Raw genomic sequence first — 25,499 nt, forward strand, 5'->3', positions numbered from 1 at the left:
AGAGACACACAGTATTGACAGAAGAGAGAGAGACACAGTATTGACAGAAGAGAGAGAGACACACAGTATTGACAGAAGAGAGAGAGAGACACACAGTATTGACAGAAGAGAGAGAGAGACACACAGTATTGACAGAAGAGAGAGAGAGACACACAGTATTGACAGAAGAGAGAGAGAGACACACAGTATTGACAGAAGAGAGAGAGAGAGACACAGTATTGACAGAAGAGAAAGAGACAGTATTGACAGAAGAGAAAGAGACACAGTATTGACAGAAGAGAAAGAGACACAGTATTGACAGAAGAGAAAGAGACACAGTATTGACAGAAGAGAGAGACACACAGTATTGAGAGGACAGACAGACAGACAGACAGACAGACAGACAGACAGACAGACAGACAGACAGACAGACAGACAGACAGACAGACAGACAGACAGACAGACAGACAGACAGACAGACAGACAGACAGACAGACAGACAGACAGACAGACAGACGACAGACAGACAGACAGACAGACAGACAGACAGACAGACAGACAGACAGACAGACAGACAGACAGACAGACAGACAGACAGACAGACAGACAGACAGACAGACAGACAGACAGACAGACAGACAGACAGACAGACAGACAGACAGACAGACAGACAGACAGACAGACAGACCAGACAGACAGACAGACAGACAGACAGACAGACAGACAGACAGACAGACAGACAGACAGACAGACAGACAGACAGACAGACAGACAGACAGACAGACAGACAGACAGACAGACAGACAGACAGACAGACAGACAGACAGACAGACAGACAGACAGACAGACAGACAGACAGACAGACAGACAGACAGACAGACAGACAGACAGACAGACAGACAGACAGACAGACAGACAGACAGACAGACAGACAGACAGACAGACAGACAGACAGACAGACAGACAGACAGACAGACAGACAGACAGACAGACAGACAGACAGACAGACAGACAGACAGACAGACAGACAGACAGACAGACAGACAGACAGACAGACAGACAGACAGACAGACAGACAGACAGACAGACAGACAGACAGACAGACAGACAGACAGACAGACAGACAGACAGACAGACAGACAGACAGACAGACAGACAGACAGACAGACAGACAGACAGACAGACAGACAGACAGACAGACAGACAGACAGACAGACAGACAGACAGACAGACAGACAGACAGACAGACAGACAAGACAGACAGACAGACAGACAGACAGAACAGACAGACAGAACGACAGACAGACAGACAGACAGACAGACAGACAGACAGACAGACAGACAGACAGACAGACAGGACAGACAGACAGACAGACAGACAGCCAGACAGGACAGACAGACAGACAGACAGACAGACAGACAGACAGACAGGACAGACAGACAGACAGACAGACAGACAGACAGACAGACAGACAGACAGACAGACAGACAGACAGACAGACAGACAGACAGACAGACAGACAGACAGACAGACAGACAGACAGGACAGACAGACAGACAGACCAGACAGACAACAGACAGACGACAGACAGACAGACAGACAGACCGAACAGACAGACAGAAAGTTCAGATGTAATATATGGATAACTCTATGTTAAATCCCTAGTCTTGTTCTAGGTTAAATCCCCTAGTCTTGTACTAGGTTAAATCCCCTAGTCTTGTTCTAGGTTAAATCCCCTAGTCTTGTTCTAGGTTAAATCCTCTAGTCTTGTTCTAGGTTAAATCCCCTAGTCTTGTTCTAGGTTAAATCCCCTAGTCTTGTTTTAGGTTAAATCCCTTAGTCTTGTTCTTGGTTAAATCCCCTAGTCTTGTTCTTGGTTAAATCCCCTAGTCTCGTTCTAGGTTAAATCCCCTAGTCTTGTTCTAGGTTAAATCCCCTAGTCTTGTACTAGGTTAAATCCCCTAGTCTTGTTCTAGGTTAAATCCCCTAGTCTCGTTCTAGGTTAAATCTCCTAGTCTTGTTCTAGGTTAAATCCCCTAGTCTTGTTCTTGGTTAAATCCCCTTGTCTTGTTCTTGGTTAAATCTCCTTGTCTTGTTCTAGGTTAAATCCCCTAGTCTTGTTCTAGGTTAAATCCCCTAGTCTTGTACTAGGTTAAATCCCCTAGTCTTGTTCTAGGTTAAATCCCCTAGTCTCGTTCTAGGTTAAATCTCCTAGTCTTGTTCTAGGTTAAATCCCCTAGTCTCATTCTAGGTTAAATCCCCTAGTCTTGTTTTAGGTTAAATCCCCTAGTCTTGTTCTTGGTTAAATCCCTAGTCTTGTTCTAGGTTAAATCCCCTAGTCTCATTCTAGGTTAAATCCCCTAGTCTTGTTTTAGGTTAAATCCCTAGTCTTGTTCTAGGTTAAATCCCCTAGTCTCATTCTAGGTTAAATCTCCTTGTCTTGTTCTAGGTTATATCCCCTTGTCTTGTTCTAGGTTAAATCCACTAGTCTTGTTCTAGGTTAAATCCCTTAGTCTTGTTCTTGGTTAAATCCCCTTGTCTTGTTCTTGGTTAAATCTAGGTTAAATCCCCTAGTCTTGTTCTAGGTTAAATCCCCTAGTCTTGTTTTAGGTTAAATCCCCTAGTCTTGTTCTTGGTTAAATCCCTAGTCTTGTTCTAGGTTAAATCCCCTAGTCTCATTCTAGGTTAAATCCCCTAGTCTTGTTCTAGGTTAAGTCCCCTAGTGTTGTCTCTCACCTCATCAGTCTTTAGCCCGTCAGTCTTGACGTACATGATGCGGTATCCTGTCACCTTCCTAGAGGCAGCTTCCCACGACAGTTTGGCTGAGTTGTGGTCCACCTCAGAGAACACAAGGTTCTTGGGAGGGCTCAGTGGCACTGCAGACACAAAGGGGTTAACTCAAAATGTCATGTTGAAGAGATCAATCAATCAATCAAATGTATTTACAGAGCCCTTTTCCATCAGCAGACACTACGTGCTATACAGCTACAACTTCTGAAGACAGGAAGACCTTCAGTATATCTGTCCTCGGGAAGACCTTCAGTATATCTGTCCTCAGGAAGACCTTCAGTATATCTGTCCTCAGGAAGACCTTCAGTATATCTGTCCTCGGGAAGACCTTCAGTATATCTGTCCTCAGGAAGACCTTCAGTATATCTGTCCTCAGGAAGACCTACAGTATATCTGTCCTCAGGAAGACCTTCAGTATATCTGTCCTCAGGAAGACCTTCAGTATATCTGTCCTCAGGAAGACCTTCAGTATATCTGTCCTCAGGAAGACCTTCAGTATATCTGTCCTCAGGAAGACCTTCAGTATATCTGTCCTCAGGAAGACCTACAGTATATCTGTCCTCAGGAAGACCTTCATTATATCTGTCCTCAGGAAGACCTTCAGTATATCTGTCCTCAGGAAGACCTTCAGTATATCTGTCCTCAGGAAGACCTACAGTATATCTGTCCTCAGGAAGACCTTCAGTATATCTGTCCTCAGGAAGACCTTCAGTATATCTGTCCTCAGGAAGACCTTCAGTATTTCTGTCATCAGGAAGACCTACAGTATATCTGTCCTCAGGAAGACCTACAGTGTATCTGTCCTCAGGAAGACCTTCAGTATATCTGTCCTCAGGAAGACCCACAGTATACCTGTCCTTTATCTGAATCGTTGAATATTTAACAGTAAGTTTAAGAGGACACTTACAGGTGGTCTGCTGGCTACTCATAGGATCGCTAGCTTCTTCTCCATACATGGCGTAGACTGTCACCGTGTACTCAGTGGCAGGAGTCAAGTCCTCCAGCTGTAGATCAGTTACGGCGTCTGACACCTTCATCTGTTGGTATTAAAGGGGGAAATGGGAAAGCATCGATGAAGGTCCAGGTGACACAGTGGTACGAGTCCCAAATTACAACCTATTCCTTATATAGTGCACTACTTGTGTAGTGGACTAATGTAGTGGACTATATGGGGAACAGGGCACTGTTGGGACTGAAGCCAAGAAGCGCCATCTGGAAGCCTGATTAGTACGCAGAATAATTCAACATGAAACATGTAACTTCTTTGCACGGTCTGAAGACAGCTGTACAGAACGTACAGTATTATTTCTGAGGCACGCAATACTGTAGAAAAAGCAGAGTCGTTTATCTTGTGGAATCTTCCGGACCGCGGCCGCGGGCCACACACAGAGAGGTAAAACCAAAGTTCCCCATAATATATATATATATTTTAGAAACTCAGTCGAGGTCTCAATTTACTGTTGCGGGTTAGAAGATTAGAATACACAGGGTGCAATTTCAAAATGTGGTGGTACATCATCAGTTTTTCTCTTGTTGCGTCAGTCACTGATAGTCAGTCAATTAGCCCATGTCAGTTAGTTTAGTGGACAGCTATCTAAACTTGTTATCATGGTTGAAATACCGACCAGGGGCCCCATCGATTCTGTTAGTCAGTGTCACTCAGATATCATATTAACAAATACAAAAATCCACCCTATGGCAAAATGTAAAACAGCTCATTTTCCTCTCTGCCCTCATGTCAAAATGTAAAACAGCTCATTTTCCTCTCTGCCCCCTCAGGTCAAAATGTAAAACAGCTCATTTTCCTCTCTGCCCCCTCAGGTCAAAATGTAAAACAGCTCATTTTCCTCTCTACCCCTCATGTCAAAATGTAAAACAGCTCATTTTCCTCTCTACCCCCTCATGTCAAAATGTAAAACAGCTCATTTTCCTCTCTGCCCCCTCATGTCAAAATGTAAAACAGCTCATTTTCCTCTCTACCCCTCATGTCAAAATGTAAAACAGCTCATTTTCCTCTCTACCCCCTCATGTCAAAATGTAAAACAGCTCATTTTCCTCTGCAACATGTTCTCTAGAGACAGAGACAGGGACAGGGACAGGGACAGGGACAGGGACAGAGACAGGGACAGGGACAGAGACAGGGACAGAGACAGAGATCGGGACAGGGACAGAGACAGGGACAGAGCTAGGGACAGGGACAGATACACGGACAGAGAAAGAGACAGAGACAGGGACAGATACACGGACAGAGATAGGGACAGGGACAGAGACGGGGACAGAGAGGGACAGGGACAGAGACGGGGACAGAGACAGGGACAGAGATAGAAACAGGGACAGACACAGAGATAGGGACAGAGAGAGACAGGGACAGGGACAGATACATGGACAGAGAGAGACAGGGACAGGGACAGGGACAGAGACAGGGACAGAGATAGGGACAGAGATAGGGACAGAGACAGAGACAGGGACAGAGACAGGGACAGGGACAGAGACGGGGACAGAGAGGGACAGGTACAGAGACAGAGACAGGGACAGAGACAGGGACAGAGAGAGACAGAGACAGAGACAGGGACAGATACCGAGACAGAGATAGGGACAGAGAGAGACAGGGACAGATACATGGACAGAGAGAGACAGGGACAGAGACAGGGACAGAGATAGGGACAGAGACAGAGACAGGGACAGAGACAGGGACAGACAGAGACAGGGACAGAGGATGTCCTCTTATTGAGGCCTCTCCTGCCTCCATGACACCACCCGATCCAATAAGCCTGTGGAGCCTCCAGATCACCAGGGTTCTGCTGGTTCTGTTCAGCAGCAGATCTACTGACACAAGGCCTCCCACCCCCGGTGCTCCTGTGGTTTAGGAACTAAACTAATATACTATAACTAATATATGCTATATTTCATCAGAAGAAAAGAGACACGGACCACCAGCAGCCCCTCCAGGAAGAACCCTCCCCCAGACCGATCCCACCCAGGCTCGCGGCCCTCCGGCTGGGGTACCTCTTTCTCGTCGGAGGCCTGGTCGTTAGTCAGGGGGGCGTATAGGACCATGTACCCCGAGATGCCCTGCACACCGCTCCACCGCGCCCGCATGGTGTTGTGGGTAACGTCGTACAGCTCCAGGCCGTTCACCATGGGGAGAGCCACTGAGACACACGTGAACACAAGCAGGAACACGCACACACAGGAACGAACAGACACACACAGAGAGTTGGGTTAAACCCAGGTGAAAGACTATGTTTACACACATCCAACTTGGCCCAGGAGGAAAAAAAGAACAAGTGTAGAAAATAGTCTTGCTGACAATGAGAAGGGAGGTGGACTCACATGTGGTCTCGCTGCCACGAAGTGCCTCGCTAGCTGAGCTGGTGTAGACAGCAAACACAGCTAACTGGTACTCTGTTAAGGAGTTGAGATACCGCAGAACCACAGAGTTCTCTGTGCCGTCCACCACAGCCTGGGAGAGATACAAAGAGAGATACACAGAGATACTGGGTCAGAGAAATACACAGAGACTGGGTCAGAGAGATACACAGAGATACTGGGTCAGAGAAATACACAGAGACTGGGTCAGAGAGATACAAAGAGAGATACACAGAGATACTGGGTCAGAGAGATACACAGAGACTGGGTCAGAGAGATACACAGAGACTGGGTCAGAGAGATACACAGAGACTGGGTCAGAGAGATACACAGAGACTGGGTCAGAGAGATACACAGAGACTGGGTCAGAGAGATACAAAGAGAGATACACAGAGATACTGGGTCAGAGAGATACACAGAGACCGGGTCAGAGAGATACACAAAGATACACAGAGATACTGGGTCAGAGAGATACACAGAGACTGGGTCAGAGAGATACACAGAGATACTGGGTCAGAGAGATACACAGAGACTGGGTCAGAGAGATACACAGAGATACTGGGTCAGAGAGATACACAGAGATACTGGGTCAGAGAGATACACAGAGACTGGGTCAGAAAGACACAAAGAGACTGGGTCAGAGAGATACACAGAGACTGGGTCAGAGAGATACACAGAGACTGGGTCAGAGAGATACACAGAGACTGGGTCAGAGAGATACACAGATACTGGGTCATAGAGATACAGAGATACACAGAGCCTAGGTCAGAGAGATACACAGAGACTGGGTCAGAGAGATACACAGAGACTGGGTCAGAGAGATACACAGAGACTGGGTCAGAGAGATACACAGAGACTGGGTCAGAGAGATACACAGAGATACTGGGTCAGAGAGATACACAGAGATACTGGGTCAGAGAGATACACAGAGACTGGGTCAGAGAGATACACAGAGACTGGGTCAGAGAGATACACAGAGATACTGGGTCAGAGAGATACACAAAGATACACAGAGATACTGGGTCAGAGAGATACACAGAGACTGGGTCAGAGAGATACACAGAGACTGGGTCAGAGAGATACACAGAGACTGGGTCAGAGAGATATACAAAGATACACAGAGATAATGGGTCAGAGAGATACACAGAGACTGGGTCAGAGAGATACACAGAGATACTGGGTCAGATAGATACACAGAGACTGGGTCAGAGAGATACACAGAGATACTGGGTCAGAGAGATACACAGAGATACTGGGTCAGAGAGATACACAGAGACTGGGTCAGAGAGATACACAGAGACTGGGTCAGAGAGATACACAGAGATACTGGGTCAGAGAGATACACAAAGATACACAGAGATACTGGGTCAGAGAGATACACAGAGACTGGGTCAGAGAGATACACAGAGACTGGGTCAGAGAGATACACAGAGACTGGGTCAGAGAGATATACAAAGATACACAGAGATAATGGGTCAGAGAGATACACAGAGACTGGGTCAGAGAGATACACAGAGATACTGGGTCAGATAGATACACAGAGACTGGGTCAGAGAGATACACAGAGATACTGGGTCAGAGAGATACACAGAGATACTGGGTCAGAGAGATACACAGAGACTGGGTCAGAGAGATACACAGAGACTGGGTCAGAGAGATACACAGAGATACTGGGTCAGAGAGATACACAGAGACTGGGTCAGAGAGATACACAGAGACTGGGTCAGAGAGATACACAGAGACTGGGTCAGAGAGATACACAGAGACTGGGTCAGAGAGATACACAGAGACTGGGTCAGAGAGATACAAAGAGAGATACACAGAGATACTGGGTCAGAGAGATACACAGAGACCGGGTCAGAGAGATACACAAAGATACACAGAGATACTGGGTCAGAGAGATACACAGAGACTGGGTCAGAGAGATACACAGAGACTGGGTCAGAGAGATACACAGAGATACTGGGTCAGAGAGATACACAGAGACTGGGTCAGAGAGATACACAGAGATACACAGAGCCTAGGTCAGAGAGATACACAGAGACTGGGTCAGAGAGATACACAGAGAGACTGGGTCAGAGAGATACACAGAGACTGGGTCAGAGAGATACACAGAGAGACTGGGTCAGAGAGATACACAGAGAGACTGGGTCAGAGAGATACACAGAGACTGGGTCAGAGAGATACACAGAGATACTGGGTCAGAGAGATACACAGAGATACTGGGTCAGAGAGGTACACAGAGACTGGGTCAGAAAGACACAAAGAGACTGGGTCAGAGAGATACACAGAGACTGGGTCAGAGAGACACAAAGAGACTGGGTCAGAGAGATACACAGAGACTGGGTCAGAGAGATACACAGAGACTGGGTCAGAGAGATACACAGATACTGGGTCATAGAGATACAGAGAGACTGGGTCAGAGAGATACACAGAGATACTGGGTCAGAGAGATACACAGATACTGGGTCAGAGAGATACACAGAGATACACAGAGCCTAGGTCAGAGAGATACACAGAGACTGGGTCAGAGAGATACACAGAGAGACTGGGTCAGAGAGATACACAGAGACTGGGTCAGAGAGATACACAGAGAGACTGGGTCAGAGAGATACACAGAGAGACTGGGTCAGAGAGATACACAGAGACTGGGTCAGAGAGATACACAGAGATACTGGGTCAGAGAGATACACAGAGATACTGGGTCAGAGAGATACACAGAGACTGGGTCAGAAAGACACAAAGAGACTGGGTCAGAGAGATACACAGAGATACTGGGTCAGAGAGACACAAAGAGACTGGGTCAGAGAGATACACAGAGACTGGGTCAGAGAGATACACAGAGACTGGGTCAGAGAGATACACAGATACTGGGTCATAGAGATACAGAGAGACTGGGTCAGAGAGATACACAGAGATACTGGGTCAGAGAGATACACAGAGATACTGGGTCAGAGAGATACACAGAGACTGGGTCAGAGAGATACACAGAGAGACTGGGTCAGAGAGATACACAGAGAGACTGGGTCAGAGAGATACACAGAGACTGAACATCTGGAGTCAATACATCCAGTTATATAAATTTTTCAAGGAACAGAAACGGAACCTGGAACGAGTCATTTGATTGGTGAAGTCATTTAATGAGCTAAATGTAAACAACTGTCGATTGATTTTACACGTTTAAAAAAGGAACAGAAATTAAAAATATAAACTGATACTTTTTATTGGTTTGAACCGGTTCAGAACTTTATTGTTCTGTTCGGAACGGAACGATAAAAAATGTAGGATTCTATTCGAGAATGAAACAATTAGAAAATCATTTGGGTTCCAATCCCCTTTGTTTCACCTGCAACAGATGGACATTAAAAACCCTATTGGGTGGGAGAGTAAGATGGAGTGTGTATACCTCTTCAGGCCGTCCTCCCTGGGTAGCAGGGTAGAACACCACACGGTACTTCTCTACACTGCCGGGAGCGTGACTCCAGGACACCCTGAAACTCCTGGCTGTCACCTCTGATGTCACTAGGTCCTGAGGGGCTCCCTGTGTCTCCTGACCTGTAGACTCTCCTGGAGGAACACACATTCAGATAGTACAGGACAGCATCATCTAAGGTGAGAGACTGTACAGTATACTGTATGGACATGTTGATGTCACTAGGTCCTGAGGGGCTCCCTGTGTCTCCTGTTCTGCTGTCTCCTCTGGAGATACATGACAACGGATCGTTAGAGAATACATGGTATGGAAAGTTTGTACAGTACACTCTTAGAAAAAAAAAATGCTATCTAGAACCTAAAAGGGTTCTTCGGCTGTCCCCATAGGAGAACCCTATGAAGAATTATGTTTGGTTCCAACTAGAACCCTTTTGGCTCCAGGTTCTACATGGAACCCTTCCATGTAGAACTCTTTCCATAGAGGGTTCTAAATGGAACCCAGAAGGGTTCTACCTGTAACCAATAAAGGTATTCCTATGGGGACAGCCGAAGAACCCTTTTGGAACCCTTTTTTCTAAGTGTGTATGTCTAAGTGCGTGTTTATTCAGTATGTACTACATATGGACGGCATTATGATGATTCTGTATGAAGTGTATTAAACAGACAGGAGTTATTTCAGCTCAGATTTGTAGTGACAACCTGAGGCCTCAATATTAAAGACTGGGTGACAACATGAGGCCTCAATATTAAAGACTGGGCACTATGTCTAAGTGAATGAGATGGTATGAGGACTGAAGACTGGGCACTATGTCTAAGTGAATGAGATGGTATGAGGACTGAAGACTGGGTACTGTGTCTAAGTGAATGAGACAGTATGTACTGTAAAGATATACAGTAGTATGAGGACTGAAGACTGGGTACTGTGTCTAAGTGAATGAGACAGTATGAGGACTGAAGACTGGGCACTATGTCTAAGTGAATGAGATGGTATGAGGACTGAAGACTGGGTACTGTGTCTAAGTGAATGAGATGGTATGAGGACTGAAGACTGGGTAATGTGTCTAAGTGAATGAGACAGTATGTACTGTAAAGATATACAGTAGTATGATGACTGAAGACTGGGTACTGTGTCTAAGTGAATGAGACAGTATGTACTGTAAAGATATACAGTAGTTTGTGGACTGACGTGCCAACATCTTTGCTCTCTGATTTGATTTGTTCACCTTTGATCTCCTTGTCCTGCTCCTCTACCCGTTCACAGACTATCTGGGTCAGTCCCTCTATGATAGAGCTCATGACGCTGAAGTCTGCCACGTTGTACACATGAGTGTTGTCAGGCTCAGAAGCTATGGCCCTCAGCTCATTCTCATCAGCATTCTTTACACCTGCACACAGGGAGAGAGAGCACGAAGATCAAGATTAAGATCGAGATTAAGATCAAGATTAATATTTAGATCAAGATCAAGATTTAGATTAAGATTTAGATTAAGATTTAGATTAAGGTCTAGATCAAGATTAAGATCTAGATCAAGATTTAGATCAAGATTTAGATTAAGATTTAGATCAAGATTTAGATCAAGATTTAGATCAAGATTTAGATCAAGATTTAGATCTTGTTTCCCTGAACAAAACACAAAGGACCAAAGTGTATCCAAGCGTGTCACCATGTCAGCCTTTATCTCTAAAACAACTAACTGTCCTACCGACAGCATCAAAACCACTAACTGTCCTACCGACAGCATCAAAACCACTAACTGTATCCTACCGACAGCATCAAAACCACTAACTGTGTCCTACCGACAGCATCAAAACCACTAACTGTGTCCTACCGACAACATCAAAACCACTAACTGTGTCCTACCGACAGCATCAAAACCACTAACTGTGTCCTACCGACAACATCAAAACCACTAACTGTGTCCTACCGACAGCATCAAAACCACTAACTGTGTCCTACCGACAGCATCAAAACAACTAACTGTGTCCTACCGACAGCATCAAAACCACTAACTGTGTCCTACCGACAGCATCAAAACCACTAACTGTGTCCTACCGACAGCATCAAAACCACTAACTGTGTCCTACCGACAGCATCAAAACCACTAACTGTGTCCTACCGACAGCATCAAACCACTAACTGTGTCCTACCGACAGCATCAAAACCACTAACTGTGTCCTACAGACAGCATCAAAACAACTAACTGTGTCCTACCGACAGCATCAAAACCACTAACTGTGTCCTACTGACAGCATCAAAACCACTAACTGTGTCCTACCGACAGCATCAAAACCACTAACTGTGTCCTACCGACAGCATCAAAACCACTAACTGTCCTACCGACAGCATCAAAACAACTAACTGTGTCCTACCGACAGCATCAAAACCACTAACTGTGTCCTACCGACAGCATCAAAACCACTAACTGTCCTACCGACAGCATCAAAACCATTAACTGTGTCCTACTGACAGCATCAAAACCACTAACTGTGTCCTACCGACAGCATCAAAACCACTAACTGTGTCCTACTGACAGCATCAAAACAACTAACTGTGTCCTACCGACAGCATCAAAACCACTAACTGTGTCCTACTGACAGCATCAAAACCACTAACTGTGTCCTACTGACAGCATCAAAACCACTAACTGTGTCCTACCGACAGCATCAAAACCACTAACTCAGCTCATTCTCATCAGCATTCTTTACACCTGCACACAGGGAGAGAGAGCACGAAGATCAAGATTAAGATCGAGATTAAGATCAAGATTAATATTTAGATCAAGATCAAGATTTAGATTAAGATTAAGATTAAGATTTAGATTAAGGTCTAGATCAAGATTAAGATCTAGATCAAGATCTAGATCAAGATTTAGATCAATATTTAGATCAAGATTAAGATTTAGATCAAGATTTAGATCAAGATTAAGATCTAGATTAAGATTTAGATCAAGATTTAGATTAAGATTTAGATCCAGATTTAGATTAAGATTTAGATCCATATTTAGATCAAGATTAAGATCTAGATTTAGATCTTGTTTCCCTGAACAAAACACAAAGGACCAAAGTGTATCCAAGCGTGTCACCATGTCAGCCTTTATCTCTAAAACAACTAACTGTCCTACCGACAGCATCAAAACCACTAACTGTCCTACCGACAGCATCAAAACCACTAACTGTGTCCTACCGACAGCATCAAAACCACTAACTGTGTCCTACCGACAGCATCAAAACCACTAACTGTGTCCTACCGACAACATCAAAACCACTAACTGTGTCCTACCGACAGCATCAAAACCACTAACTGTGTCCTACCGACAACATCAAAACCACTAACTGTGTCCTACCGACAGCATCAAAACCACTAACTGTGTCCTACCGACAGCATCAAAACAACTAACTGTGTCCTACCGACAGCATCAAAACCACTAACTGTGTTCTACCGACAGCATCAAAACCACTAACTGTGTCCTACCGACAGCATCAAAACAACTAACTGTGTCCTACCGACAGCATCAAAACCACTAACTGTGTCCTACCGACAGCATCAAAACCACTAACTGTGTCCTACCGACAGCATCAAAACCACTAACTGTGTCCTACCGACAGCATCAAAACCACTAACTGTGTCCTACAGACAGCATCAAAACAACTAACTGTGTGCTACCGACAGCATCAAAACAACTAACTGTGTCCTACCGACAGCATCAAAACCACTAACTGTGTCCTACCGACAGCATCAAAACCACTAACTGTGTCCTACCGACAGCATCAAAACCACTAACTGTGTCCTACCGACAGCATCAAAACCACTAACTGTCCTACCGACAGCATCAAAACAACTAACTGTCCTACCGACAGCATCAAAACCACTAACTGTCCTACCGACAGCATCAAAACAACTAACTGTCCTACCGACAGCATCAAAACCACTAACTGTCCTACCGACAGCATCAAAACCACTAACTGTGTCCTACCGACAGCATCAAAACCACTAACTGTGTCCTACCGACAGCATCAAAACCACTAACTGTGTCCTACCGACAGCATCAAAACAACTAACTGTGTCCTACCGACAGCATCAAAACCACTAACTGTGTTCTACCGACAGCATCAAAACCACTAACTGTGTCCTACCGACAGCATCAAAACAACTAACTGTGTCCTACCGACAGCATCAAAACCACTAACTGTGTCCTACCGACAGCATCAAAACCACTAACTGTGTCCTACCGACAGCATCAAAACCACTAACTGTGTCCTACCGACAGCATCAAAACCACTAACTGTGTCCTACAGACAGCATCAAAACAACTAACTGTGTCCTACCGACAGCATCAAAACAACTAACTGTGTCCTACCGACAGCATCAAAACCACTAACTGTGTCCTACCGACAGCATCAAAACCACTAACTGTCCTACCGACAGCATCAAAACAACTAACTGTCCTACCGACAGCATCAAAACCACTAACTGTGTCCTACCGACAGCATCAAAACCACTAACTGTGTCCTACCGACAGCATCAAAACCACTAACTGTGTCCTACCGACAGCATCAAAACCACTAACTGTGTCCTACCGACAGCATCAAAACCACTAACTGTGTCCTACCGACAGCATCAAAACCACTAACTGTGTCCTACCGACAGCATCAAAACCACTAACTGTGTCCTACAGACAGCATCAAAACAACTAACTGTGTCCTACCGACAGCATCAAAACCACTAACTGTGTCCTACTGACAGCATCAAAACCACTAACTGTGTCCTACCGACAGCATCAAAACCACTAACTGTGTCCTACCGACAGCATCAAAACCACTAACTGTCCTACCGACAGCATCAAAACAACTAACTGTGTCCTACCGACAGCATCAAAACCACTAACTGTGTCCTACCGACAGCATCAAAACCACTAACTGTCCTACCGACAGCATCAAAACCATTAACTGTGTCCTACTGACAGCATCAAAACCACTAACTGTGTCCTACCGACAGCATCAAAACCACTAACTGTGTCCTACTGACAGCATCAAAACAACTAACTGTGTCCTACCGACAGCATCAAAACCACTAACTGTGTCCTACTGACAGCATCAAAACCACTAACTGTGTCCTACTGACAGCATCAAAACCACTAACTGTGTCCTACAGACAGCATCAAAACAACTAACTGTGTCCTACCGACAGCATCAAAACCACTAACTGTGTCCTACTGACAGCATCAAAACCACTAACTGTGTCCTACCGACAGCATCAAAACCACTAACTGTGTCCTACCGACAGCATCAAAACCACTAACTGTCCTACCGACAGCATCAAAACAACTAACTGTGTCCTACCGACAGCATCAAAACCACTAACTGTCCTACCGACAGCATCAAAACCATTAACTGTGTCCTACTGACAGCATCAAAACCACTAACTGTGTCCTACCGACAGCATCAAAACCACTAACTGTGTCCTACTGACAGCATCAAAACAACTAACTGTGTCCTACCGACAGCATCAAAACCACTAACTGTGTCCTACTGACAGCATCAAAACCACTAACTGTGTCCTACTGACAGCATCAAAACCACTAACTGTGTCCTACCGACAGCATCAAAACCACTAACTCAGCTCATTCTCATCAGCATTCTTTACACCTGCACACAGGGAGAGAGAGCACGAAGATCAAGATTAAGATCGAGATTAAGATCAAGATTAATATTTAGATCAAGATCAAGATTTAGATTAAGATTAAGATTTAGATTAAGATTTAGATTAAGGTCTAGATCAAGATTAAGATCTAGATCAAGATCTAGATCAAGATTTAGATCAAGATTAAGATCTAGATTAAGATTTAGATCAAGATTTAGATTAAGATTTAGATCCAGATTTAGATTAAGATTTAGATCCATATTTAGATCAAGATTAAGATCTAGATTTAGATCTTGTTTCCCTGAACAAAACACAAAGGACCAAAGTGTATCCAAGCGTGTCACCATGTCAGCCTTTATCTCTAAAACAACTAACTGTCCTACCGACAGCATCAAAACCACTAACTGTCCTACCGACAGCATCAAAACCACTAACTGTGTCCTACCGACAGCATCAAAACCACTAACTGTGTCCTACCGACAGCATCAAAACCACTAACTGTGTCCTACCGACAACATCAAAACCACTAACTGTGTCCTACCGACAACATCAAAACCACTAACTGTGTCCTACCGACAGCATCAAAACCACTAACTGTGTCCTACCGACAACATCAAAACCACTAACTGTGTCCTACCGACAACATCAAAACCACTAACTGTGTCCTACCGACAGCATCAAAACCACTAACTGTGTCCTACCGACAACATCAAAACCACTAACTGTGTCCTACCGACAGCATCAAAACCACTAACTGTGTCCTACCGACAGCATCAAAACAACTAACTGTGTCCTACCGACAGCATCAAAACCACTAACTGTGTCCTACCGACAGCATCAAACCACTAACTGTGTCCTACCGACAGCATCAAAACAACTAACTGTGTCCTACCGACAGCATCAAAACCACTAACTGTGTCCTACCGACAGCATCAAAAACCACTAACTGTGTCCTACAGACAGCATCAAAACAACTAACTGTGTCCTACCGACAGCATCAAAACAACTAACTGTGTCCTACCGACAGCATCAAAACCACTAACTGTGTCCTACTGACAGCATCAAAACCACTAACTGTGTCCTACCGACAGCATCAAAACCACTAACTGTGTCCTACCGACAGCATCAAAATCACTAACTGTCCTACCGACAGCATCAAAACAACTAACTGTCCTACCGACAGCATCAAAACCACTAACTGTGTCCTACCGACAGCATCAAAACCACTAACTGTGTCCTACTGACAGCATCAAAACCAATAACTGTGTCCTACCGACAGCATCAAAACCACTAACTCAGCTCATTCTCATCAGCATTCTTTACACCTGCACACAGGGAGAGAGAGCACGAAGATCAAGATTAAGATCGAGATTAAGATCAAGATTAATATTTAGATCAAGATCAAGATTTAGATTAAGATTAAGATTAAGATCTAGATTAAGATTTAGATCAAGATTAAGATTTAGATTAAGATTAAGATTAAGATTTAGATCAAGATTTAGATTAAGATTTAGATTAAGGTCTAGATCAAGATTAAGATTTAGATTTAGATTAAGATTTAGATTAAGATTTAGATTAAGGTCTAGATCAAGATTAAGATCTAGATCAAGATTAAGATCTAGATCAAGATTTAGATGAAGATTTAGATCAATATTTAGATCAAGATCAAGATTTAGATTAAGATTAAGATCAAGATTAAGATCAAGATTTAGATCAAGATTTAGATCAAGATTTAGATCAAGATTAAGATCTAGATTAAGATCTAGATTAAGATTTAGATCAAGATTTAGATTAAGATTTAGATTAAGATTTAGATCCATATTTAGATCAAGATTAAGATCTAGATTTAGATCTTGTTTCCCTGAACAAAACACAAAGGACCAAAGTGTATCCAAGCGTGTCACCATGTCAGCCTTTATCTCTAAAACAACTAACTGTCCTACCGACAGCATCAAAACCACTAACTGTCCTACCGACAGCATCAAAACCACTAACTGTGTCCTACCGACAGCATCAAAACCACTAACTGTGTCCTACCGACAGCATCAAAACCACTAACTGTGTCCTACCGACAACATCAAAACCACTAACTGTGTCCTACCGACAGCATCAAAACCACTAACTGTGTCCTACCGACAACATCAAAACCACTAACTGTGTCCTACCGACAGCATCAAAACCACTAACTGTGTCCTACCGACAGCATCAAAACAACTAACTGTGTCCTACCGACAGCATCAAAACCACTAACTGTGTTCTACCGACAGCATCAAAACCACTAACTGTGTCCTACCGACAGCATCAAAACAACTAACTGTGTCCTACCGACAGCATCAACACCACTAACTGTGTCCTACCGACAGCATCAAAACCACTAACTGTGTCCTACCGACAGCATCAAAACCACTAACTGTGTCCTACAGACAGCATCAAAACAACTAACTGTGTCCTACCGACAGCATCAAAACAACTAACTGTGTCCTACCGACAGCATCAAAACCACTAACTGTGTCCTACTGACAGCATCAAACCACTAACTGTGTCCTACCGACAGCATCAAAACCACTAACTGTGTCCTACCGACAGCATCAAAACCACTAACTGTCCTACCGACAGCATCAAAACAACTAACTGTCCTACCGACAGCATCAAAACCACTAACTGTGTCCTACCGACAGCATCAAAACCCCTAACTGTCCTACCGACAGCATCAAAACCATTAACTGTGTCCTACTGACAGCATCAAAACCACTAACTGTGTCCTACCGACCGCATCAACACCACTAACTGTCTCCTACCGACAGCATCAAAACCACTAACTGTGTCCTACCGACAGCATCAAAACAACTAACTGTGTCCTACCGACAGCATCAAAACCACTAACTGTGTCCTACCGACAGCATCAACACCACTAACTGTGTCCTACCGACAGCATCAAAACCACTAACTGTGTCCTACCGACAGCATCAAAACCACTAACTGTGTCCTACCGACAGCATCAAAACCACTAACTGTGTCCTACCGACAGCATCAAAACAACTAACTGTGTCCTACCGACAGCATCAAAACCACTAACTGTGTCCTACCGACAGCATCAAAACAACTAACTGTCCTACCGACAGCATCAAAACAACTAACTGTCCTACCGACAGCATCAAAACAACTAACTGTCCTACCGACAGCATCAAAACCACTAACTGTGTCCTACCGACAGCATCAAAACCACTAACTGTGTCCTACCGACAGCATCAAAACCACTAACTGTGTCCTACCGACAGCATCAAAACCACTAACTGTGTCCTACCGACAGCATCAAAACAACTAACTGTCCTACCGACAGCATCAAAACAACTAACTGTGTCCTACCGACAGCATCAAAACAACTAACTGTCCTACCGACAGCATCAAAACAACTAACTGTGTCCTACCGACAGCATCAAGTCTCACAGCATGAATATACGGTGCCTTCGGAAAGTATTCAGACCCCTTGACTTTTTCCCCAAAATGTTACATTACATCCTTATTGTAGAATGTATTATATAAAAGAAACCCTCACCGATCTACACACAATATCCCAGAATGACAAAGCGAAAACAGGTTTTTAGATATTTTTGCAAATTAAAAATGAAAAATTATTTAAGAAATACCTGATTTATATAAGTATTCAGACCCTCTGCTATGAAATGCGAAATTGAGCTGTTTCCATTGATCATCCTTGAGATGTTTCTACAACTTGGAGTCCACCTGTGGTAAATTCAATTGATTGGACATGATTTGGAAAGGCCCACACCTGTCTATATAAAGGTCCTACAGTTGACACTGCATGTCAGAGTAAAAACCAAGCCATGAGGTCAAAAGATTTGTCCGTAGAGCTCCGAGACAGGATTGTGTCGAGGGCACAGATCTGGGGAAAGGTACCAAAACATTTCTGCAGCATTGAAGGTCTCCAGGAACACAGTGGCCTCCATTCTTTAATGGAAGAAGTTTGGAACTACCAAGACTCTTCCTAGAGCTGGCCGCCCAGCCAAACTGACCAATGGGGGGAGAGGGGCCTTGGTCAGGGAGTAACCAAGAACCCTATGGTCATTCAGAGCTCTAGAGTTCCTCTGTGGAGATGGGAGAAACTTCCAGCAGGCTGTCGTGTAAAAGACACATGACAGCCTGCTTGGAGTTTGCCAAAAGGCACCTAAAAATTTTCAGACCATGAGAAACAAGATTATTTGGTCTGAGGAACTCTTTGGCCTGAATGCCAAGCTAGTCAGTATTGCGGCAAAGATGAACAGAGCAAAGTACAGAGAGATCCTTGATGAAAACATGCTCCAGAGCGCTCAGGACCTCAGACTGGGGCGAAGGTTTACCTTCCAACAGGACAACGACCCTAAGCACACAGCCAAGACAACGCAGGAGCGGCTTCGCGACAAGTCTCTGAATGTCCTTGAGTGGCCCAGCCAGAGCCATCTCTGGAGAAACCTGGAAATACTTCAACAAAGTACTGAGTAAAGGGTCTGAATACTTATGTAAATGTCTTATTGCAGTTGTATTTCACTGTAGTTCTCCTAAAGACACCATCATGTGTTCATACTACGGTAAGGACAACAAGGCCTTGAGTCCTACCAATGGCGAAGAGTTCGATGCCAGCGTCCCTCAGGCTCTGGGCAGGGGGGATCACGTCATCCTGGGACTTCCCATCTGTGATTAGGATACCGACTTTGGGTACCCCGCTCCTGGAGCCTGACTCGGGCTTGAAGCTGTTCTCCAGGATATAGGTCAGGGCCAGGCCTACAGAGATACACAGAAATACACTGAGTGGACAAAACATTAGGAACACCTGCTCTTTCCATAACATAGACTGACCAGGTGAACCCAGGTGAAAGATATGATCTCTTATTGATGTCACTTTGTTAAATCCACTTCAATCAGTGTAGATGAAGGGGAGGAGACGGGTTAAAGAAGGATTTTTAAGCCTTGAGACAATTGTGACATGGATTGTGTGTCATTCAGAGGATGAAAGGGCAAGAAAAAATATTAAGTTCCTTTGAACAGGGAGTGGTAGAAGGTGCCAGGAGCGTCAAGAACTTCAACGCTGCTGGGTTTTTCACACGCAACAGTTTTCTGTGTGTATCAAGAAGAATGGTCCACCACCCAAAGAACATTAAGGGCAACTTGACACAACTGTGGGAAGCATTGGAGTCAACATGGGCCAGCATCCCTGTGGGAAGCATTGGAGTCAACATGGGCCAGCATCCCTGTGGAACGCTTCAAACACCTTGTAGAGTCCCGTGCCCTGATGAACTGAGGCTGTTCTGAGGGGAAAAGGGGGTGCAACTCAATATTAGGAAGGTGTTCCTAATGTTTTGTACACTCAGTGAACCCAGATACACACAGATATATAGAGTTACGCAGTTCAGTTACACAGCTACACAGATAGACAGATAGACAGATAGACAGCTACACAGATAGACAGCTACACAGATAGACAGATACACAGATAGACAGCTAGATAGATAGACAGCTAGACAGATAGACAGATACACAGATAGACAGCTAGATAGATACACAGATAGACAGATACACAGATAGACAGCTACACAGCTAGACAGATAGACTACTAGACAGCTACACAAATACACAGCTAGACAGATAGACAGCTAGACAGATAGACAGCTAGATAGATACACAGCTACACAGATAGACAGCTAGATAGATACACAGCTACACAGATAGACAACTACACAGCTACACAGATAGACAGACAGATAGACAGACATATAGAAAACTAAACAGCTAGACAGCTACACAGATATAGAGACAGATAGAAAGCTAGACAGCTAGACAGACAGATAGACAGACAGTTCCCTGATGATGGCTCCACTGGTTGATACATCTAAAAGTCATATAGACTTCCCTCACTAGGCTACCCTGGGGCGGCAGGGTAGCCTAGTGGTTAGAGCATTGAACTAGTAACCGGAAGGTTGCAAGTTCAAACCCCCGAGCTGACAAGGTACAAATCTGTCATTCTGCCCCTGAACAGGTAAGTTAACCCACTGTTCCTAGGGTGTCATTGAAAATAAGAATTTGTTCTTAACTGACTTGCCTAGTTTAATAAAGATATAAAACTAGCTCTGGTTACCCTTAACAAAATGCTTTACATTCATGCTAAAAATCTATAAACAGATTTCAATACGATTGTGTATTAAGCATGGCTAAACGTCCCCCTCTGGGCTAAATCTACTGTGACCTTTCCATAGCTGTCACTAGGGATGCAGTCAGAGGGAGCTGCTGGTGAATTGTACCTGTCAGTGTGTTGCCTCCCTTATAGGGCAGGTTCTTCACAGCATCCAGGACTGCATCTTTAGTGGTGAAGGCATTCAGATGCCACTCTATCCTGGGGTCCCCACTGTACTGGGCCAGACCTGGGAGGGAATACAGCACAATACAATAATATAGATTTCATTTATAGGATAAGGAGTACATAAGGGAACATACTTCACACCTGCATTTGACCAGACAGTACAGTAAGGCTATTGAACCCTGTGACAGTACAGTAAGGCTATTGAACCCTGTGACAGTACAGTAAGACTATTGAACCCTGTGACAGTACAGTAAGGCTATTGAACCCTGTGACAGTACAGTAAGGCTATTGAACCCTGTGACAGGACAGTACAGTAAGGCTATTGAACCCTGTGACAGTACAGTAAGGCTATTGAACCCTGTGACAGTACAGTACAGTAAGGCTATTGAACCCTGTGACAGTACAGTAAGGCTATTGAACCCTGTGGCAGTACAGTAAGGTTATTGAACCCTGTGACAGTACAGTAGGGCTATTGAACCCTGTGACAGTACAGTAAGGTTATTGAACCCTGTGACAGTACAGTAGGGCTATTGAACCCTGTGACAGTACAGTAAGGCTATTGAACCCTGTGACAGTACAGTAAGGCTATTGAACCCTGTGACAGTACAGTAAGGCTATTGAACCCTGTGACAGTACAGTAAGGCTATTGAACCCTGTGACAGTACAGTAAGGCTATTGAACCCTGTGACAGTACAGTAAGGCTATTGAACCCTATGACAGTACAGTAAGGCTATTGAACCCTGTGACAGTACAGTAAGGCTATTGAACCCTGTGACAGTACAGTAGAGTAAGGCTATTGAACTCTGTGACAGTACAGTAAAGCTATTGAACCCTGTGACAGTACAGTAAGGCTATTGAACCCTGTGACAGTACAGTAAGGCTATTGAACCCTGTGACAGTACAGTACAGTAAGGCTATTGAACCCTGTGACAGGACAGTACAGTAAGGCTATTGAACCCTGTGACAGTACAGTACAGTAAGGCTATTGAACCCTGTGACAGTACAGTAAGGCTATTGAACCCTGTGACAGTACAGAACAGTAAGGCTATTGAACCCTGTGACAGTACAGTAAGGCTATTGAAACCTGTGACAGTACAGTAAGGCTAATAACAGACAGTGATGCTAATGCTTACCCATCCTGGTCAATAACAGACAGTGATGCTAATGCTTACCTATCCTGGTCAATAACAGGCAGTGATGCTAATGCTTACCTATCCTGGTCAATTACAGACAGTGATGCTAATGCTTACCTATCCTGGTCAATAACAGGCAGTGATGCTAATGCTTACCTATCCTGGTCAATAACAGGCAGTGATGCTAATGCTTACCTATCCTGGTCAATAACAGGCAGTGATGCTAATGCTTACCTATCCTGGTCAATAACAGACAGTGATGCTAATGCTTACCTATCCTGGTCAATAACAGACAGTGATGCTACTGCTTGCCTATCCTGGTCAATAACAGACAGTGATGCTAATGCTTACCTATCCTGGTCAATAACAGACAGTGATGCTACTGCTTGCCTATCCTGGTCAATATCAGGCAGTGATGCTAATGCTTACCTATCCTGGTCAATAACAGGCAGTGATGCTAATGCTTACCTATCCTGGTCAATATCAGGCAGTGATGCTAATGCTTACCTATCCTGGTCAATAACAGGCAGTGATGCTAATGCTTACCTATCCTGGTCAATAACAGACAGTGATGCTACTGCTTACCTATCCTGGTCAATAACAGACAGTGATGCTAATGCTTACCTATCCTGGTCAATAACAGACAGTGATGCTAATGCTTACCTATCCTGGTCAATAACAGACAGTGATGCTAATGCTTACCTATCCTGGTCAATAACAGACAGTGATGCTAATGCTTACCTATCCTGGTCAGTAACAGACAGTGATGCTAATGCTTACCTATCCTGGTCAGTAACAGAGTGATGCTACTGATTACCTATCCTGGTCAATAACAGACAGTGATGCTAATGCTTACCTATCCTGGTCATTAACAGACAGTGATGCTAATGCTTACCTATCCTGGTTAGTAACAGACAGTGATGCTAATGCTTACCTATCCTGGTCAGTAACAGAGTGATGCTACTGCTTACCTATCCTGGTCAATAACAGACAGTGATGCTAATGCTTACCTATCCTGGTCAATAACAGACAGTGATGCTAATGCTTACCTATCCTGGTCAATAACAGACAGTGATGCTAATGCTTACCTATCCTGGTCAATAACAGACAGTGATGATAATGCTTACCTATCCTGGTCAATAACAGGCAGTGATGCTAATGCTTACCTATCCTGGTCAATAACAGACAGTGATGCTAATGCTTACCTATCCTGGTCAATAACAGGCAGTGATGCTAATGCTTACCTATCCTGGTCAATAACAGACAGTGATGCTAATGCTTACCTATCCTGGTCTGGTCGATCCCGACGCTGAAAGCGCTGACCAGGTTCTCCAGGAACATGCGGACCAAGCGGAAGTTGAGCCTCCCCGATGCTCCAGGATCCATCCACCAGGATCACTATGTCAGCTATGGCCTGAGTCGTACAGACAAAAGGATCCGCTGGAAAGAGGGTCAGACGGGAGAACACGGGTCACTATGTCAGCTGTGGCCTGAGTCGTACAGACAAACAGCTCCACTGCAGGACAACCAGACAGCGGGAGAAAATAACATCAGAAAACAATATGCCAAAGAATGTAGATAAGTAGAGCCACAGTCCATGAATTTATTTTACTAGGCAAGTCAGTTAAGAACAAATTCTTATTTTCAATGACGGCCTAGGAACAGTGGGTTAACTGCCTGTTCAGGGGCAGAACGACAGATTTGTACCTTGTCAGCTCGGGATATGAACTTGCAACCTTTCGGTTACTAGTCCAACGCTCTAACCACTAGGCTACCCTGCCGCCCCAATGAATGACAACGTGAATATCGTGAGACTTTTGGTCCAAGACAACAACATAAATGCAAAATGCTCTTCAAAATACAGGAAACGAAAGGAACCTTCCCAGACGGTCATTTTCAAGGTACGTTTTTATCAAACATTCAGAACTATAGAACAGAGAGAAACGACATCACACAGCAGACGCGTCACGTGAAGGACAGAGACAGTAAGCTGTCTGTTTGTAAACACTAATGCCTGTTGCTGTACCATCCCAGATACAGTGGTGTTTCTTAACATCACTTTGTCTTTGAGAAGGAAGAACCAGAAAAACATGGTAGAAGAGACTCTACCCACGATGGGATGCTGTCCAGACCAGGCAGACTTCAGCTTAGAGTGCCTGGGAAAATGACCTCTCTAGAAGCCAGCTCTGGGAGAGATAAGAGTTTTAAGTTGTTAAACACACACACACATACACACACATGCATGCACACACACACTCCAACACACTGGGCTAATGGGAGGACTCCACAGCAGTCAGTAAATCAGGTTTAGGGAGGACGACAACAGCAGTGTAGAGGACCATCACCATCAAATAAAGACATAACTCAGTGTAGTGTAGTGTAGTGTAGTGTAGTGTAGTGTAGTGTAGTGTAGTGTAGTGTAGTGGAGTGGAGTGGAGTGGAGTGGAATGTAGTGTAGTGTAGTGTAGTGGAGTGGAGTGGAGTGGAGTGGAGTGGAATGTAGTGTAGTGTAGTGTAGTGTACTGTACTGTACTGTACTGTAGTGTAGTGTACTGTAGTGTAGTGTACTGTAGTGTATTGTAGTGTAGTCTACTGTATTGTAGTGTAGTGTAGTGTAGTGTAGTGTAGTGTAGTGTAGTGTAGTGTACTGTAGTGTAGTGTAGTGTAGTGTAGTGTAGTGTAGTGTAGTCTACTGTAGTGTAGTGTAATGCATTGTATTGTAGTGTAATGTATTGTATTGTGATGTATTGTATTGTAAGACATTGTATTGTAATGTAGTGTAATGTATTGTATTGTGATGTA

The 25,499-nt window shown here is 44.3% G+C and overlaps 1 protein-coding gene across 1 annotated transcript in view; it reads right to left on the reverse strand.

The window, feature by feature from the left end:
- The window catches only part of LOC109884938 (collagen alpha-1(XIV) chain), a 235,565-nt gene that overhangs the window by 147,773 nt on the left and 62,293 nt on the right, over positions 1-25,499 (reverse strand). Inside the window, 10 exon segments of the mRNA XM_031811818.1 lie at positions 2,717-2,856; positions 3,678-3,807; positions 5,777-5,922; positions 6,104-6,233; positions 9,546-9,706; positions 10,795-10,956; positions 19,827-19,991; positions 21,506-21,625; positions 23,981-24,065; positions 24,067-24,137. Of these exon segments, the coding sequence (XP_031667678.1) occupies positions 2,717-2,856; positions 3,678-3,807; positions 5,777-5,922; positions 6,104-6,233; positions 9,546-9,706; positions 10,795-10,956; positions 19,827-19,991; positions 21,506-21,625; positions 23,981-24,065; positions 24,067-24,137 (1,310 nt within the window).

Source organism: Oncorhynchus kisutch, unplaced genomic scaffold, assembly GCF_002021735.2.
Source record: "Oncorhynchus kisutch isolate 150728-3 unplaced genomic scaffold, Okis_V2 Okis02a-Okis13b_hom, whole genome shotgun sequence".
NCBI lineage: Eukaryota > Metazoa > Chordata > Actinopteri > Salmoniformes > Salmonidae > Oncorhynchus > Oncorhynchus kisutch.